The following is a 19,644-nucleotide window of genomic DNA, read 5'->3' on the forward strand; positions in this document are numbered from 1 at the left end:
CAAGGTGTCCAAGAAATTGGCTTTCTTTATCGTCAACCGATATTCCTGGTGGTAAATTCATACTTTTGTTCGTCTATTTTTTTTATGGTTATTCAAAAAAATTTTATTATATTTTTAAATTTATTTTTTAAATTAATTTAACTCTTATATTTTAATTTTATTATATAACAATTAAAACTTTTTATTATGTTCAATTACGTATTTATATTTTTAAATTAATTTAATTTTTATATTCTTATGTATAAAAAAATTAAATAAACTAATAAGTTATACGTTATATTCTATTCACGTCAAATTATAAATATTAAATTGAGTTAAAAATATAAATTTAAATTATAATTGAAATAATAAAAAATTTTAAATTATCATACCAAAAAAGACAAATTATAGAAATTAAGTTAACTTGAAAATACAGATTCAATAATGTATAGAAATAATACAAATTTTGAATAATCACAAAAAATAAATAAAAAAAATATCCATGTAACCATTAGATCCTCATTAAGATTTGATGATAATATAATCAGCTTCTTAAATTTAAACAAATATACAATAAAAGATTGAGAGAGACTTAAAAGAGAGCATTCTCAATTTATGAGATTCCAAGCTCACCAGCTATTGAATTACTTCATGATTTTCACATATGTGTTTTTTTTTTTTTAATCAGAATTCAACCCAGCCAAAATAAATTAAGAAAAAATATTACTTAGCAATTTTGTCTAGATATGTACTATCATTTTTTTGTAAACCTTTTTATGATAGAGAATGGGTAATTGGATGTATTAAATATTTTTGGGTTTAAGGAACTCACGGATTGAATTGCTTCAATCAAATAATGAGGAGTGGGTAGCTACTTTACTTATGTCCAAACAGATGCGCACTTCCCCTTTTATTTCTTTTCCTTTTGTTAAAACCAAAAAAAGAAAAGGGAAGGAAATAATTTCACCGCTCCAAACACGACCTTAAGGAGCGGTGCATTAGAAGAAATGCTAGGTGCTGACGGCCACACGCATCAGAACAGAGTGCCGTGGCTGCGTCCACCGAACCCTCAAATAGGGTGAGCATTATTTGTTTAAAATTAAGATTGCCTTTTTTTTATTGTTTTTAAATTATTTTTTTTAAAATAATAAAAACGTTTTTTTATTATTTTTAAAAATACATTTTAAAAAATAAAAAATTAAATAGAAAACTGAAAACAACATTTTGTTGTTTTCAATTAACATATTTTTATATTAAAAGCTTAATGAAAAACATCGTTTTTCGCATTTTCATTCCCCGCCGCCACCCGAGACGCTTGAACTTTAATATATATGTGATGTGAGGGGAAGAGCAATTTTGTTCACCCCCTTTAACGAGGTGATGGTCACTCTCACTGTTTTTGTGAGGGTGAAAAGTAATGGAACGGCAATTAAAAATTATCTCATGTCGTTTCGTTACTTTTCACCCTCACAAAAATAGTGAAGGTGACCATCACCCCCGTTAAAGGGGTGAACAAAATCGCACGGGGTTTGAGAGCGAAATTTATATATTTATATATATTAAATAATATATTTATATAATATGTATTATTATATTATATATTTCATTTTTTAATAAAATAAATTTATTTATTTATTTATATTTTATTTTTATAACTAAAAAATATTACAAGATTTACTAATATTAAAATATATATTTCTTAATAATATATTACTTAAATAATTATAATTTATTAAATAAAATATTATTAAAAATTAATTTTCAAACTATATTTATTTTTTATATTTGTATTGAAAATATTTTTATTTTCGAACTTGTCAATTTTCAAACTCGTAATAGTATCTCACTTGTTATGAAATTATCTTTTTCAAGTCAACTTATTTATTTATTCGTATTTTATTTTTATATTAAAAAAATATTACAAAATCTATCGATTTTAAATATATATTTTTTAAATAATATATTAATATTAAATATTTTTAATTTATTGAATAAAATGTTATTAAAAATTATTCTCAAAATTTTAAAGAGAAAATATTTTATAATTTTTTATTTTGAGAAATAATTTTTTAAAATGAGAAAGAGAACACGTTTTTAATTTTTTTAAAATAAATTAGAAAACAAAAAACTGAAACTGAATTCAAAACTCAAAATTAAAAATTGAAAACATAAAGAGAACGCAATCTAAGTTTTTAAACTGCTTAATAGATGCAGACAACCGCGCATGTCGTGGAAAAACGTGTGGTAGATAAATTTGCAATGCATCGAAGTAGTGGCGAGCATTGTTCGATAAACACCAAGTTTTTGAACTGATTAGGCAAATGTTGACAATCAATCACACATAGAAAACGTGTGGCGACCATGTCTATCGTACGTTTGAAAGGTGAGCATTATTTTAAATTGAACCAATCAATTTTTTTAATTCGGTTCATCTAATTTTAATATAAAAATATGGGTTTTTTATTTTTAATTTAGTTTTATCTTTTCATATAACATTAAAATTTTATGTTAATTTTATCATGTGAAGTTGCAAAAAAAAAAAAAAAAAGAATTGAAAAACATTTTAATTCTACATTAAAATTTAACCCCCTTTATTTATGCATATGAAAGCAAGAAAATTTGCTAATGCGCTCAACGAGCCTCTTGTAATAGAGAAATAATATGAGTAGAAATAAATTATATATATCAACAAGGTGGTTATTAGATGTGAATAATTGTATTAGCTAATGTAATTGTTGTATAATAGGTAAAAGCCCGTTAAAAGGTCAAACAAGTCCAAAAGTCCAAAATATCTTTTTGGGCCAAAAGACATAAATTTCTCATATGTGGGGAGGTCTCGCGCAAAATGCGCAAACACGATAAGTCCGACATTTAGAAGTTCTTTTGAATATTCTAAGAAAATGATAAATAATTATCCATAGCGAATTCTAATTATAAAATGGTTATGAAATATTTGGATAAGTATCATCTCTAAAAAATTTTATCCCTAAAAAGGGCAAGATAAACGTCATCCATCAAGATAAGCGTTATCTACAAGAATTATAATTCTATTATATTTTGAATCATTCCATATTTCTCTATAAATAAGAAGCCATTAATTCTTGAAAGGGATGACGTTTTTAATACAATTTGAATATAGTTTCTTTCATTATACTCAGTGTCTAATTTAAGTATCGGAGTGTTTGCATGGGGATCTCCCTGCGCCCTCTGACTATTTTCTTATTTTTTGCAGGCTTAGGCGGCTTGAAGACGACGTTTCCATTCAATAAATTTATTATTGTATCCATACTACAATAGTAACATTTTTAAATAACATAATAATTTAAGTTTAAGGGCTAAATGAGCTAAAAACATTATCACATAAAAGTAGCAAGGTACTATTATGAGTCTTATGTGGCATTTAGAATGTATTTGTTCATTTAAATTTAACTATATCATATCTAACCTCATGAATAAGATTGGCCCTTAAATGACTTAATGGTCATTAAATCAACCCTACCTACAGGGCACTAGGCCTCTAGCTATGCTACTAAATGAATCCTAGGCTGATGAGTTTTTGACAAAAATGTGGACATTGACAACCTCCTAAATTCACAAATATATATAGATATAAATACAATTTTGAAATCTAAATTTTGTATTAGGGTGAAGTTGAGATCCAATCTATTTGATGATGCATGAGATCTAACTTAATAGGTACTTGATCTCAATCCATTATCTAAAACGTGATTAACCTTGACCTATTGTCCAAGGCATTCGTAGTCTCAAACTACTTAACTAGGCTATTCTGCCCTTGGTATTGTACTTGGATTCAGGTAGGCCCAATAAAAGACTCAAGGCTAAATTACCTAATTTGCTTACGATTATTTCATAAAATTAAGGGATGAACTTATAATTATTGATCACTTCCTATTATATAAAGATTTATTCTAATTACAACAAACGTGAATTAAACCCAATTTTTTTAAATCTTGGGAAGATAATCTTAAACTTTCTTACTTTCTTTTTATTGCCACATATCTGACTTGTGCATAATAACGGTTTTCTCAGCTAGTCTCAACTAATGCTAAAGAAAGATTGTTTATTAAGCCACCCACTTGAGCAGCTAGTTGTTAGGGGAAAAAAAAAAAAAGCAACAAGGAAACGAAGCTATCTATGAATATCCAGCACTAGAGCAAGAAAATAAAACGATTTCTAATGGGTCTTGTTGTCAGGGCCGGACCTTCCATGAGGCCCGTGAGGCAGTTGCCTCAGGGCCTATGAAAATTAATCAATTTGGGGGCCCATAAATTGGAACCTCCCTTTTTGGTGAGGCCCAGCTGCCCAGCCCAACCGCCCACATTTTTCCCCCTCCCCCTCGAAGCTTCGGGTTCTCCCCTATCCTTCTCGCCCTCTCACTCTCGCTTTCGGTGCCCTCTCTCGCTCAGTCACTCTGTAACTACAAGTTCCTCTGTCCGTCGTCCTCATCCTCGCCTCACGCCTTGCCTTCGCCGTCGGTCGGTGGGTCGCCCTCGCTCTTGCCTTTCGCTGCCTCTCTAGCTCTCTCCTTTCGCTGCTCCATCAGTCCGTCAGATACTCGAATTGTCGCCCTCGCTTTCTCGCCTATCGCATTTTGCTGCGCCTACTCGGTCGGCGTCGACGGTCGCTCGCCCTCGTGGCCGGTCATCGGTGGTCCGGTGGCTCGTTGCCTCGCTCTCGCCTCTCAGTCGACAGTCGCTCCAGCCTCGGAGCCTCCAGATTCAATCGGTTGTTGGCGTCGGCGGTCCTTGAAGCAGATCTGCTTCTCGCCTTCTCCAGAAGAATCCAGATCTACTTAGTAACTTAGCTTATCTTCATTGCTTCAACTTTCACTTTCAGCGGTTAGTTTCTCTTTCACGAATCATTTTCATTTCGTTTCGTTTGTGATACATTGGAGATTTGGATTATTTGATAGCTTTGTGATACATTGGAGATTTGGATTATTTGATAGATGATTCATTTCGTTTCGTTTGTGATACATTGGAGATTTGGATTATTTGATAGCTGATTCATTTCATTTCATTTGTGATACTGATACATTGGAGATTTGGATTATTTGATAGCTGCCTATGTGTCTATTTTATTGATGTTGGCTAACTTGGCTTTATTGGCGTTGGCTGAATCTGGAAAAATAAAATTTAATTTTATTGTTGTCTTTATTTTGTTTATATACGTGATAATTGTTTTATTCTTAGAAATTGTAATTAAAGTCTAGAGATGCTTGGTTCATTTTATTCTTCTTATTATTACAAGTTGAGATAAAAATTAAGTTTAACATTATTATTGCTTAAGTGTGTCGTGTAATGTCATAATATTTTTTTCCTTTTGACTTTTGTTAGGTTTAAGCAATAATCACAAATCATGCCTCCTAAACATATGTCTGGAGCTCAAAAAAGAAAAACAAAACAGAGGGAAGAAGCATTAGTTCAATAACAAGCCGGTGATATGTTTAAATAATTTAATAGCAGCAAAGTAACACAGAGAGAAGAAATAGTTGAAAACTTGGGTGAAACTTCAGTAGAGGAACAAGAAACTTGGAATGATAATGTCAATGACCAAGGAGACTTAGTTGATGAATTGAATGAAGACAAAGATGATCACGTTGATGTCAATGAATTAAATGAGAAAGAAGAAGACAATGTTCAACATAAAGATTTATTGATTAATTTTTATGATCCAGGGTGTTGGGATAAAATTGACCAAAATATGAGAGATTTGTTAGTAGAGAGGGGTCCAAAAAGAGTTGATGGAGTCTTATTTCCTAAAGATAGTAGTGGTAGGCATTTTGAATTATCACAATATAAGCGAGTATTGCTCAATGGGGAAACAAATGACAGGAGATGGCTAGTATATTCAGTTCATTTGGACAAGGTTTTTTGCTTTTGCTGTAAGTTATTCAAGACTAAAAAAAAAAAGAGAGTAAAATTAGTCCGTTGGGAAATGAAGGATATAGAGATTGGCATAATATGGGTCGAGGCCTTAAAAATCATGAAGCAAGTAAGGAGCATATAGATTGCATGACTAATTGGATTGAATTAGAAACAAGACTGAGTAAAAATAAAACAATTGATCAAAGTGTGCAGATTGAAATCAATAAAGAAAGAGAACACTGGAGACAAGTGTTGAAGAGGATAATAGCTGTTGTGCAAAGATTAGCAAAAAATAACTTGGCATTTCGAGGAGATTGTGAGAAGCTGTATGTGGAAAACAATGGTCTTTTTTTGCAAATGATTGAAATGATTGCTGAGTTTGATCCGATTATGAAAGAGCACATTCGACGTATTCAAGCACATGAGACTCATTATACATATTTGGGCCCTAAAATTCAAAATGAATTGATACAAATGTTGGCAAATGAGGTAAAAACTTCAATTCTTAGAAAAGTTAAACAAGCAAAATATTTTTCGGTCATATTAGATTGTACGCCAAATACTAGTCATGAGGAGCAAATGTCTCTTGTAATACGATGTGTGGATTATTCAGTAAACTCTGTAATGGTAGAAGAATATTGGGTAGAATTTTTAAAGGTTGATGATACATCAGGGCTTGGACTTTTTACTGAGCTTAAAAACATGTTGACCAATCTTGAGCTGGATATTGATGATATAAGAGGTCAGGGGTATGACATTGGGTCTAATATGAAAGGGAAGCATAAAGGTGTACAGACAAGATTACTTGAAATAAATTCGAGGGCTTTTTATACTCCATGTGGTTGTCATAGTCTTAATATGACTTTATGTGATATGGCAAATTGTTGTCCTAAAGCTATGTCATTTTTTGGAGTGATACAACGTATCTATACATTGTTTTCTTCATCTACCAAGCGATGGGAAATTTTCAAAGATCATGTGAAAGGTCTTACACTTAAGCCATTGTCACAAACACGTTGGGAAAGTCATGTTGAAAGTGTGAGGCCTATAAAAGAGCAAACTGTACAAATAATATATGCTTTATTTGACTTGGTAGATACTAGTGAAGATCCTAAAACAAAGAGCGAAGCTGAGTCCTTAGCAACACATGAACTTCAGAATTTTGAGTTCTTGCTTGGCATGGTAATTTGGTACAAGTTGTTGCATGCAATCAACACTGTAAGTAAATTCCTTCAAGTTGAAAATATGGATATTGATGTTGCTATCAGTCTTTTAGAAGGACTTCTTTTGTTTCTTGATGACTATAGAGAATCTGGGTTTGATAAGGCCATGGTTGAAGCGAAACAAATAGCAAATGAAATGGGAGTTGAAGCTGTATTTCGAGAAAAACGCATGATTCGAAGAAAGAAACAGTTTGATGGGGATGGCAATGATGAGATAACACAATCAACAGAAGATTCTTTTAGAGTAAATTATTTCCTCTTCATAATTGATCGAGCTCGTTCTTCATTTCAAACTAGATTTGAACAATTTAAAAAATATGAGGAAACATTTGGATTTCTGTTTAATTTGGAGAGGTTGAAGTGTGCTGATGATGATACTTTATTGGGGTCTTGTATGAATCTTGAAAAATCCTTAATGCATAATGGTAATTCTGATATTGATGGAGATGATTTGTTTTTGGAGTTGACAATCTTGAAATACTCTTTACCTAAAGAAACAAAAAAAGCAATTGATGTGGTGAACTATTTGAAGAGAATGGATGGGTGTTTCCCAAATGCTTGTGTAGCGTACAGAATTTTGTTAACTATACCAGTTACAGTTGCATCTGTAGAAAGAAGTTTCTCCAAGTTGAAGTTGATCAAGACTTATCTCCGTTCAACCATGTCACAAGACAAATTGAATGGATTGGCTATGTTGTCTATTGAGAAAAAAATGCTAGAATAACTTGATTATGTAAACTTGATTGATATTTTTGCCTCCAAAACTGCAAAGAGAGTAGTTTTTAATTGATAATTTAGAAAATTTTCAATTTTATTCTTTGATATGGTATAAATATTTATTTATTTATTTTATATTTTATTATAAAAAAATAAAATTTAAATGTATTTTATGATTCAGGGGCCCATTTTTACATTTCGTCTCAAGGCCTTGATAGCATGCATATTTATGCTATATTTTGGCATTTCACCTCAATCTTATTACGCCATTTGAAGTAATTTTTGCTGATCTTTCATTGTTTCTATTTTATTATACTTCAAATCATCCTTACACTATTTTCTATCTTACTTCTATGGATCCAAGCTTGCTTAGCTTTAGGGAATATTGGATGAGCTAGAGAAGCAGTTGGAAAAGACTTGAAGAGGCTCATCTCGGACTTCATGAGGGTAGGCCGGCCTTGGGCAATTGTGGGACTCATCTAAAGGAGCTTGGGCTCACTTTCAAGGAGCAAATTTGGGCTCACTTACCTCCCTTTTGTTTCTTTTCTTTTATGTTGGGCTAACTTGTATCTTTTCTGTTGGGCTAGGCCCAACCCTAGCCTTCCTAGCTTTTCATTTCTTAGCCATGTATTTAAGGCCTCTTAGCACTTATTTTTCGAGATATGTTGGGGATTGGAGGGAGGAGAAAGAGAGGAGATTCTGGCCGTTTTTCTTGTTGTTAGCATTTTCTGTTTTCTTCATTTTTGTCTCCATTTTGTCTTCCTTGCTATAATGAAAGGCTAAAGCTATTGTAACTGGTTGTGTATCTTGAACCCATGTGGAATCTGAGTCCCGGATGAGCTGCAAAAACCTGGTTTGTTGTTTGTTTCTTATTCATTTCCATTTGGTTTAGTTTGAGCAGATTAGTGAATGCATGGAGTTCATGGCAGGTTTGTGTGAGTTTGTTTGCATTAATTTTCTGTTAAATGCTTAAGAGAATAGAATGTTGTAGCCAGTTGGTATAACATCTCGGAAGTGAATATAATGCGCTTGAATGGTTGTTCTTGCATAGCTCCGGATAGGTTGAATAGAGAGTGAATGGTTGCATTTTGTTTATAAGAGATTTTTGTATTCATTTTGTTATTCCAATCATTCTAATCCTTGGACGGTTGTTGGGGATGCCTTAAGTTTGTTATCCGGAGATTAAAACATCTAGCAAGCCAAGATATATAGGTTGGACGAGGAAGATTTCACATAGGGGACAAATACACAGCCGGTTGCATTTCATTTACTGATTTTCATCTATCATTTTGTTTTTGTTTTGTTACTTAGTTTTCTGTCAAACCCCCCCCCCCCTAAACAAACTGTTGTTTATATTGGTTCTCCTTGTTGGTAGAAGAAGGTGAGGCTCCTTGTGAGAGATGACCTAGGGTGCACTTTGCTGCAAACTAGATACATAGATTTCTAATTCTGGAGTGGTTCGACAGCCGCTGGCCAGGCCCCCAAATCTCAGGTACGACACTACTTGTTGTCAAGCTCCCTTCAACCTTTGCGCTTGACAATCAATCTCTATATAGCTTGAGAAAACCTTTGCAAGCCTTCATTACCCTTTGGGAGGCCTAAAAATCTTACTAGAGAATATATCTATGAAAATCTAGAGTGAGAGCAAAAAAATGAAATGGTCTCTAATAGGTCTTGTTATCAAGCCCATTTCTGCCTTTGTGCTTGACAACTAATCTCTATTATACCCTATTGTAGTCAAAATACAACAATTTAAGTTTGTAGAGTGGGAAATTGGAATTGCGACAGAGCAAGGGGAACAACTGGTAGGTATCCGCTTGTGGCAACGTACGCCAGATAGCTCTGATCTTTAATTGTTTGGCTATGGTCTCGAATAAGCCCTCAGGAGCATTTTTGGTAGCAGACAAATCCATCCGGGAGTAGCCTCAAATGTGTTTGGGATATAACTCTCTCGATAAGGAATGGACTAGTCATAGTATTTCACTAGACGTCGAGGACAAGCATTTTTGTCAAGTATGCACAGTTGAATATCGATTCCCTCACATAATAAGTTCTTGGCTCTCAATATTTGTGCATTCCCGTTGTTGAGATTTTCCTATAATTGGCCAACACCACAAAAATCTTGTCAATACCGCGAACTCAAAGAAACAATCTGAAAACGAACACCGCAACACCATGCACACAACAGAAAATAAAGAACCCAACCATATACGTGTTCGAATTCAAAAGAATCCTACTCATGGCAGAGGCTCCGCCTCTAGTCAATCCACTAATATATACAATGGGTTTACAAAGATTACAAGCAATCAACTACAATAAGAAAAACTACTTATAGTATTAACAAATCGACGAAGAACCGAGTACAAAAGCTTCAAAGAACAAGCTATTTATAGCACTCACAACACTCGCCTACCTCTCGTACACAACCCATGATTTCTCAAAGAAAGTGACAATACAAGAAAACTAGGGTTTTTGATGATGGAGCTTGCATAAATGCTTTCTGCACATGCTTGAAAATGATAATTGTTCAGCTGCCCCTGTAACACCCTGCTTTTCTCTTACTGAGCGTGTTACTATGATGGGGCCTAAAATATACATAAATTATTTTTTTCTTTCTTTTTCGGTACATAACTGAAACCTTAAGCACCGAATTTCAAATAAAACCCCTAGCAAATCATTCACAATATGCGGAAGCGATAATCGAAACCTGATATGGTATGTAATCAATTTACTTTATTTATAACATAAGAATTCGTACCATGTTTAACATTAAATCCTCAATATTGAAATACATAAATACATGGAGATTTCATAATATTCAAACAAGGCTAATCATCAATAAAGTGTCAGCTAAAACATATCCGATTCAGCTCCCTGAATCCATCGGCCACGCCATCACGTGCCGTCATATCTCAACCTGCTCCTTGCCTGAGCTGCAAGTCTAAATTGAAACGTTGAATGTTCCAGGGGCATAACCCATTAAAATATGAAACTTCTAGTGAGGGTCCAAAAACATATATACGAATGCATGATGCAATAACATGAACAACATTTACCCTTAATGTAACTTCCCAAGCCCACCAGTTAGGCACGAAATCCTAGGCAAATCCCGAACCTCTATAAGACAAGCCTAACGTTATTCCATCATTGTCTTAGGGGAATTACGGCTACACTCTGGGGGCGACATTCCATTCCCATGCACAAATATCAATGTGACAATAATATCGTGCCATGCAATTATCACGACTTTCCATGCAATATGACAAAATGAATATTGCATTTATAACAACATGCATATATGACAACCATATCATGAATATAAGTTCTTGTGGGAAAACCACTCACAACACCATAGTTAGGATAGGAAAACTCACCTTTGCCTAAAGATCAAAATGCCTCGAAAAGTGCGCATTACCTCGATATGTGTGCCTAACCTCAATTCTCATGACAACTCTCAAAAGTTGCACCGATCACATCATCTCGATCACCTAAATCATAAAAATAATAATTAATCACTAAATATCATCAATATTGTATTTATTTTGTTTTTCCTTCATTTTCTCTCATTTTTCCTTTTCCAAAAATCCCAATAAATACCCCGGGACTATTTTCTCAAATCTAATTTCACGACAATTCATTATAGGCTATGAACTTCAAAGGAAAAATACTGGACTTACCCGGATGTTACGTTTTTACGCAAAATGAGGTTCTTTGATGCTAAAATTGAGACATCAGGAATCCCAAATTCAAATCTCTTTGCATGAACCCCCGTAGAATAATTTTCCTGATTTTTAGGGATTTTTACAAAATTTTTTGGAGGACCCACGCCCCCGCACCTGAAGGATCATGAACGAGGATCAAAAGCATGCAACGGAAGCGTTTTAAAAATAAAACGATCCTCGTATTGGTTAGAGTCTAGGAGACTTACTTTTACGGCGAATTACCGGACGGAATGGAGCGATAGGAGCTTCTTCGCGTGGAGGAGACGACGGCTGTCCTGCTAGCCTTCGGCTCCGTCGCATCAGAACTCAAACGCCCCCTTTCGATCTTCCGGAGTATGACTCGAACTCGTGGCCTCTCTTCGGTGAAGGAGAAAAAACGACTTAGATTAAAAAACAACTAAAGAGAGATATATATATAGGGAGAACCCTAGGGTTAAAACCCTAGTGGGCCAAACCCTAATGGGCCAAATCTTTTAATTAATTTCCTAATTGGGTTAGCCCAATTAATTAATTAAAACCCTTATGAACTATTATTTTATTTTAGCCCAATGGACCATTCTAAATAAAATAATTCTCTCTTAATGTAATTCATCCAACAAGCCAAATGTATTAAAAATACATGAGTTACATCGAGCTACCCCGGGGACCAAAAGACAAATTATTCACGGCTACTAAAATGACCAAAATATCCCTGCTACCTAGTAGCTATATTTTGTCATTCTAAGTGTTCCAACTATCACCATATGGTAACACTGACCCCACGAATAATTTTGCATATGCCATGTCTTTGACCTACTAGTGTAATGACGAAAATACCCCTCTGTGTAACACCCATCATTTAGAAAGGAATAATGTACTAACACCTTTCTAAATGACTTCTACCATCCTTAGATCACTAGTCCAATAATCCGTGACTACTCGAATGTACTTGCTTATCACTGGGAGCTACCCAGAAGCACACACTCTTAAGTCACGTTCCCAGGGCCCTGGATTATTCGATTATTCTTGGACAATCACAAGGGGGTGAATCACAGAAACTATCTTGTATTAGTCTGTCTTAGCTAATTAGAAACCATACTCCCAACTCAAAAGGATATTGATCTTTGATAGACCTCACCTACAATGAATCTAAGAATATAGCTCTAGGTTCACCAGACCACCAACTAATACTCAAGTATTAGAGTACTCGTCCACGTAGTAGCAGTGATAGACTAGCTCCATGATAATTAGTACTTTGTCATTAGCTTCTATCACAGGTCCACTCTACGCATTCCAAATGCGCTTGTACAATTAGAGTAAACGGACTGTTTACTGGCTAAGGCAAGCCATCCTCCATTAGGATCTATTGCACAATGATCTTATCATGATAGAATGCCCAGTTCTATCAAAAGATCAAGAGTTATATTTTCTTGCTTATTAAGTACCCACGATTCATGCCTAACTGTGAAGAACGACCCATCACATGAATCACTTACTTGATAGCATGGACACCTTTCCAACAATTAAATGCAAATAATATATGTGCCATAAACTGAATAAAAGAAACATCATTACCATAAATTAAACAAAACGTGTCTTTAGGGCATACATTTCCAACAGCACCCGCCTAGGGCGAGTGGTGCGCGTGAAGACCAGCGCATGACCGGCACGCGCCGATCGTCTTCTCCGGCGACGGCCGGCTGACGATGCTGGATATTTACACCTCTTTCTTCCTCTCCTCCAATCGATCAACATGGCATATCTTGATGCCCGAAAGGACCATCAGAAGGTCGTCAACCAGAGGCTTGAAGCCTCGGCCATACCGTCCACCCCATTTTTCCGACGAGCTTCGAATAACCATCAAACCTCTACCAAAATACCTAAAATTCTCCAGATAGATTCCTCTCCTCATTGGCAACAAAAGCCCCTTAATTTGAATGCTAAATTCGTTTGAAATCTTGCTCGATTTGAAGCCAAAAACTTACCCCCATTTAGCCTTCATGAAACCTTTATTTATAGCCAAATTTTAACCCCTCAACGATGGATCAGTCTTCATTCAAGGTCATTAAGGTCCCCCCAATCCTTAGAACCATCCAAAACCCATCGAAAGAGCTCCAACTTTGCCATTTCAGTGGCCAAACTTTCGGCCGAAAGTTGGCTCGATTTTGATGCAATTTTGGCCATTTCTTGGCTAAGAATCTCGTCTTGGACTTGCCCCTGAGGCCCCTCAGCCATTTCCTCATGTCTCCCATGGCCGATTTCAGCGATTGAAAGGTTGGTCAGCCATGGATGCTTTGAAGGTTTTCTTGAATTTGCACTTTGGCCCCTCAACTTTGGTTTTCTCACTTTGACCCATTTTCACATAGCCCCTCAACTTTACATAATTGTATTTAAGTTCCTCAAGTCCTAAAACATCAATTTGACCCCCGAAGATTCCAAGAAATTATCGTTTTGACCTCCCTCTGGCAATTTCAGAAAATTGCACTTAGGCCCGAATCTTCGTTTTAGCCTTAAACCCTTTCGTTTCTTCCTAAAACCACTGAAGGGTTGTTTCTTATAAAAAATTGAAACCCCCTCAAGCTTCCGTTGACTTCCTAAAAATCATCTATAACAATTCGGTATTGCAGCCTAATTGGCAGCTGCATTTTAGCTGTACCGAAAATTGTTCCCAATCTCATTTCTTTTGGCACCATAAATCCTATCTCGGGGTGCTTGTCAATACCGTATTATTTTCCTTTGATATCTCGGCTTCAAGGCACTCCCTATAGTCAATTCGATCACTTTTTTGGGTTATTTAGATACCAATCTTTTTCGAAATTCTATTTTTCTAATAAAATACTTATTCTTAAATAATTAACATTTTTCGGGTATTACAGCCCCCCCATTTTCCTTATATACATGAGCCAACACATGATAAATGGCAGACTTGGGCTTGGGCTTGGTATAAAACACAAACAGCCCATGGCTCATTTTATATATATGTGTAACCCAAATTAGAGCATATTATAGAACATCTAAATGCATCCCACATTCATAATGAAATAAACTCATATGCAAATGTGATGCAACCCAAATGTAAAAATACATCAATTTATTTAACATCAAAATATAACACTATATGCCATATGACAATTACATGAATTTATTTATTAAACATATAACATATCAATATATTTTGAATCACAAATATTAACACCTGTCGCATCAAATAATAAATAGAAATCAAAACATTTTAACCAATGTTGAACCCCTATGTATCCATAGGCGATCAACACATGAATCAAAATGCCCTAATCTTTATCATGACGGAGAGCCCCAATTAAATTGTATTAACTCTTAAAGTCTAACCGATTACTATTTAATTTTGCAAATATGAGAGATTTTTAGTCTCTAATTATTAGGGTCTCACTTTATACATGCAACGTTTTAACCATACATCAACTATGTAAATAAGCTTTGCATAATAAACTTGATATAGTTATGGACTCAAAAACATGCATTCTAGGTGCAATTTCGGCCATTAAAATTGCACAATGCATTCATGAGTGCAAAATAGGAAGCACCTATAACTATTACAAGCATAATTCTTTTACATAGGGCTTTCATTTCCTCGATTGTTTCACCATTAGAATCTCTAAGAGTTCTTTGCTTTACATTCACTATAAACTAATTTTACAATGAAAATAAAATAAAAATAAAAATAATTAATTTTACAATCGTTATCCAAAAAACGATAAATCTTAGCACCCAGACTACCAATTAAAACAATCTATACATCCACACAATACATACATCATTCATGTAGTGTCCTAGGTCCATAACCAATACCAACATGCAACAAGACATCCATAACATTCTAATAACAATTAAAAATATATAATTCACAATTTATATGATTGTTGGACAGTGAACATTTACACCTTAAGTGTTTTGGAAAATAAATAAAATAATTTTATTTATTTATTTATTTATTAATTTAAGATAAAAATAAAACAATTTTATTTTATTTATTTTGAAAATTAAAAACAATATTTATTTATTTATTAATATAAAATAAAATTTATTTTATCTACTCCATTTTTTTTTGAATTGGATTTGCTGGAAATTTTAAATAAAACAAAAATGAAAAAAGGGAAATCAGCAGTGCGCATGCCCGCATGCACAAGGCAGGCGGGCGAGCTAAGGCCCACCCCACGCGCGCAGCCAAGGCTGCATGCACATGCGCGGGCTAAGCTCGCTGGTGAAGGGGACATAATCCCGGCCCACGTCATGTGCGCACACGCTGCCCTAGGCAGCAGTGGGACATGCCTACACTGTGCATCCACACGCCATCACCTGGAGTGGTGGCCCCTTCCAGCAGCCACCTCTCGTTCCTACACTCATGGCTATGTTACCTAGCAATGCGGCCATGGATGCGGGTATCCATGGTGCCGTTGGCGGCGTTGATCGCTGCGTCTTGCGTCGCCTCTTCTTGTAGCGATGACGACCAGTGGTGCCGATCAGCCCCTCAACATCGCCTAGCGATGTTACTGCCATCAATGCCGCCCAATGGCGATGGCGGATCTGATCCACCACTTCATCTTCATGCCCATCAACTTTTGCTGTTTTTTTCATTTTTTTCAGTAAACTCATAAATGTAATTATACATATATCACATATACCTATAACAAAACATACACATATCGCCTCTTGGGATTGCTCCAGTAGTCAGCAAGGAGTGGTGGGTAGCCTGAAGTCTCATGTTCGAATCCACTCCTTGCGCAACTACTGTCGATCAAACTCAGATTTACCTCATTTACCGAGACATGGGGTAGTTAGGTGAAGGTGCTCGTGATGGGGAGTTGATTAGTGGTTAATTTTGTAAAATTTTGTTATAATTATAACCCCTGTTTTGATTTTAAATTGGTTTAATTGAATAGTTATTTACAATATATATAAATATATATAATATATATCTATAATATATAATATATAACATATTACTTAATTGAATGCCATGCGTGAAGCATATATATGTAATATATAACATATATAAATAATATTTATAACATTTGACTTGCAAGAATGTGTGAACCATTAAATTAGAGGTTCAAATCACTAAAGTTCAAGGAAGACCCACATTTAATTGCAAGATGGAATGAAGAAATGGCCCAACGCATGCCCATTAAATTGAAGGCCCAAGGCCCAGCACATGTTTAAGGCCCAACTTGAGCAAGCTCATGGAATACATCATTTGGAGAAGGCCCAACCATTTTTTAATCCTAATGAAGACCAAAAACCTAATTGTAGAAATTTATTTTTTTTATTTTTAAATATTTGTTTTATGAGTGCTTTATTAGGTGTATTTTTTTTAGCTAAAATCCATTTAACTTTAGGTGTGTATTTTAGCTAAAATCCATTTAACTTTAAGTATGTGAGTGCCCATTAGATATGATTATGTCCAGTTGAATAATTGAAATTGTGTGATTTGTATTGCATCTTGTGGGCTATAAATAGCTCACTTGGTTGCACTTGTAAGTGCGATTATTATTCTTGAATCAAAGCTTAGTTGTTTTCTTAGAATTTTCTCTTTGAGAATTATTTTTGTTCTTTCTTATTTTCTCTATTGTTTTCTCTTGTGATCTTACTTTCTTTCTTTCTTCTCTTGAATTCTTATGTCATTTATTGTTACTTTATTATCTACCTCCTAAATAGCTGGTTAATTTATGCCTTTAAATTTCTATAATTTTAATTCTTGTCATTTTATTATCCACCGCCTAAATGGCTGGTTAATTTATGCTATTTTAGTTTCTTTCATTTAAATTCTGTTATTTAAATTATGCCATTTAAATTCTTGTCAATTAACTTTCAAATAGAGATGAGTAGCTAAATCCAATCTTGGATTAAGGCAATGACAGTGTCAAATGCCAATGATTCCCAAAGAAAGCTACGGTTTAAATGAGTGACATTAATTTAAATTTCAGTATGGGTGGGTAGTAATTATTGAGAAATCACTAGGTTTAGATTGGAGCGTAAGCCTAACTTAGAGCTTTCATGCCACGCATGGGAGTTACTAGAACTAGAAACACTATCATACCCAAACTCGGATGATTAATTTAGTTATTTTGTGTATTAATTGCAATTGGATTTATGGTAGTTGCTTAAATTAGAATCCCGGATATCATGTATGGGGATTTCTTAAACTAGAATTATTATCATCTCTAATTGTATTTAATAACAAACCCTCATATCTGAAATTAAATTAATGTTGCTAATCTTTTCTGCTAAAAATTGGGAATAAATGGGTTGGTGCTGAAATTGTCTTAAATCAAGTGCTATCCAATTTTATATTTTCACCTTTAGAGCTTATTTCAACTTTTGCCTTGCTTTATTTCCTAGTATCTGTTATCTAAAAATCCATAAAAAAAATCTTGTTTCCAATTCGTCCAAATGCGTGTGCGTGTGTGTGACATTGTTTTTCTTTTGCCATAAATAAATCTCTCAGTGGATGACCTGGACTCATCCTGAAAATACAAATTTAAATTTGGACTACAACTATACTCGTACACTGACGAGTATAAAACTCTCACCAAAATAAAGAAAAAAATATAAAAGTTTTATTGTATTTTTATTGTGTTTTAATTGCAGGATGAGAGTGCAGCCAAATTTTGGCGCCGTTGCTAGGGAGATTGTGGCAAAAACAAAAAGAAAAAAATTATAAAATAAAAAAAAATAAAAAATATATTTAGATAACTATTAGTTACTAAACAGTGCAAAAGACTACGATCAGGTATGATTATTGAAACATTAATTGATTCATTAGCATCATTATCTGTCATTGAATTGTCATTTTTATATTCTTTATGTCTCAGTATTTTAGCATTTATGTGTCTTCTAATGCATTTGGCTATCTCGATCCCAGTGAGGGGAGGTTTTCTTTTAACCAGAGTCAGAGGGAGAATTCTTATCTGTCAGGCTATGACCCAGATCTTTACACTGATTACCCCAGTTCCTATGACCATTGGAATTATCCTTGGAATGATGACTCTTTGTTCCAATCTCATGAACCTTTCTCTCCAGTATCTCACCAATTCGAGTTAGAATAAGTGGTTAGATTTGATACTTATCAACTTCAGGATGCAACTTGTATATTCAAAGCACCTGAAAGCTCTCAAACTTTCTCAAGCAAAGCATCCAAGCAATTCGAGGCTCTCGAAATATTATTGCACATCCACCGAAGAGCCACAAGGCAAGAGGAGAAAAGTTCTTCAAGTCTTCTACGACAAATCCGAACTTCTCCATTTGAGGTCACAAATTTATTTATTTATTTAAATATTATTGCCTTGTATAATTTGTTCTTAATTGCTTATTTGTGTCCAAGTGTGGAAAAATTATTTGTAACATTTAAATTACTATTGTGGATTGTATAGGCTTCCTAGAACCATTAAAATTTAGGTGAATATAGTTTTCAAGGTAAGTTAGGAAAAAAACCTTAGTGTAGTGGTTACCTAGAACCCGTTGTAATCTAGATGTGTATTTAGTTTTCAAGGTGAGCTAGTGTGGAAACCTTGGTGAAATTATTTTAGTAGAACCCTAAGGGTGGTTAGACATTGGGAGAGTGGACTATGTGTGTGTGAAGTGTTGGAAATGTATGCCCTAAAGACACGTTTTGTTTAATTTATGGTAATGATGTTTCTTTTATTCAGTTTATGGCACATATATTATTTGCATTTAATTGTTGGAAAGGTGTCCATGCTATTAAGTAAGTGATTCATGTGATGGGTCGTTCTTCACAGTTAGGCATGAATCATGGGTACTTAATAAGCAAGAAAATATTACTCTTGATCTTTTGATAGAACTGGGCATTCTATCATGATAAGATCATTGTGCAATAGATCCTAATGGAGGATGGCTTGCCTTAGCCAGTAAATAGTCCGTTTACTCTAATTGTACAAGCGCATTTGGAATGCGTAGAGTGGACCTGTGATAGAAGCTAATGACAAAGTACTAATTATCATGGAGCTAGTCTATCACTGCTACTACGTGGACGAGTACTCTAATACTTGAGTATTAGTTGGTGGTCTAGTGAACCTAGAGCTGTATTCTTAAATTCATTGTAGGTGAGGTCTATCAAAGATCAATAACCTTTTGAGTTGG

The 19,644-nt window shown here is 34.4% G+C and overlaps 1 protein-coding gene across 1 annotated transcript; it reads left to right on the plus strand.

Moving 5' to 3' along the window:
* The first annotated feature begins 5,963 nt into the window (after positions 1-5,963).
* LOC127804526 (uncharacterized) lies at positions 5,964-7,814 on the plus strand. Its single transcript, XM_052341398.1, has one exon. The coding sequence runs from the start codon at positions 5,964-5,966 to the stop codon at positions 7,812-7,814; it is 1,851 nt and encodes a 616-aa protein (XP_052197358.1).
* Positions 7,815-19,644: the final 11,830 nt, after the last annotated feature.

The sequence above is a fragment of the Diospyros lotus genome, chromosome 6 (assembly GCF_014633365.1).
Source record: "Diospyros lotus cultivar Yz01 chromosome 6, ASM1463336v1, whole genome shotgun sequence".
In the NCBI taxonomy this organism is placed as follows: Eukaryota; Viridiplantae; Streptophyta; class Magnoliopsida; order Ericales; family Ebenaceae; genus Diospyros; species Diospyros lotus.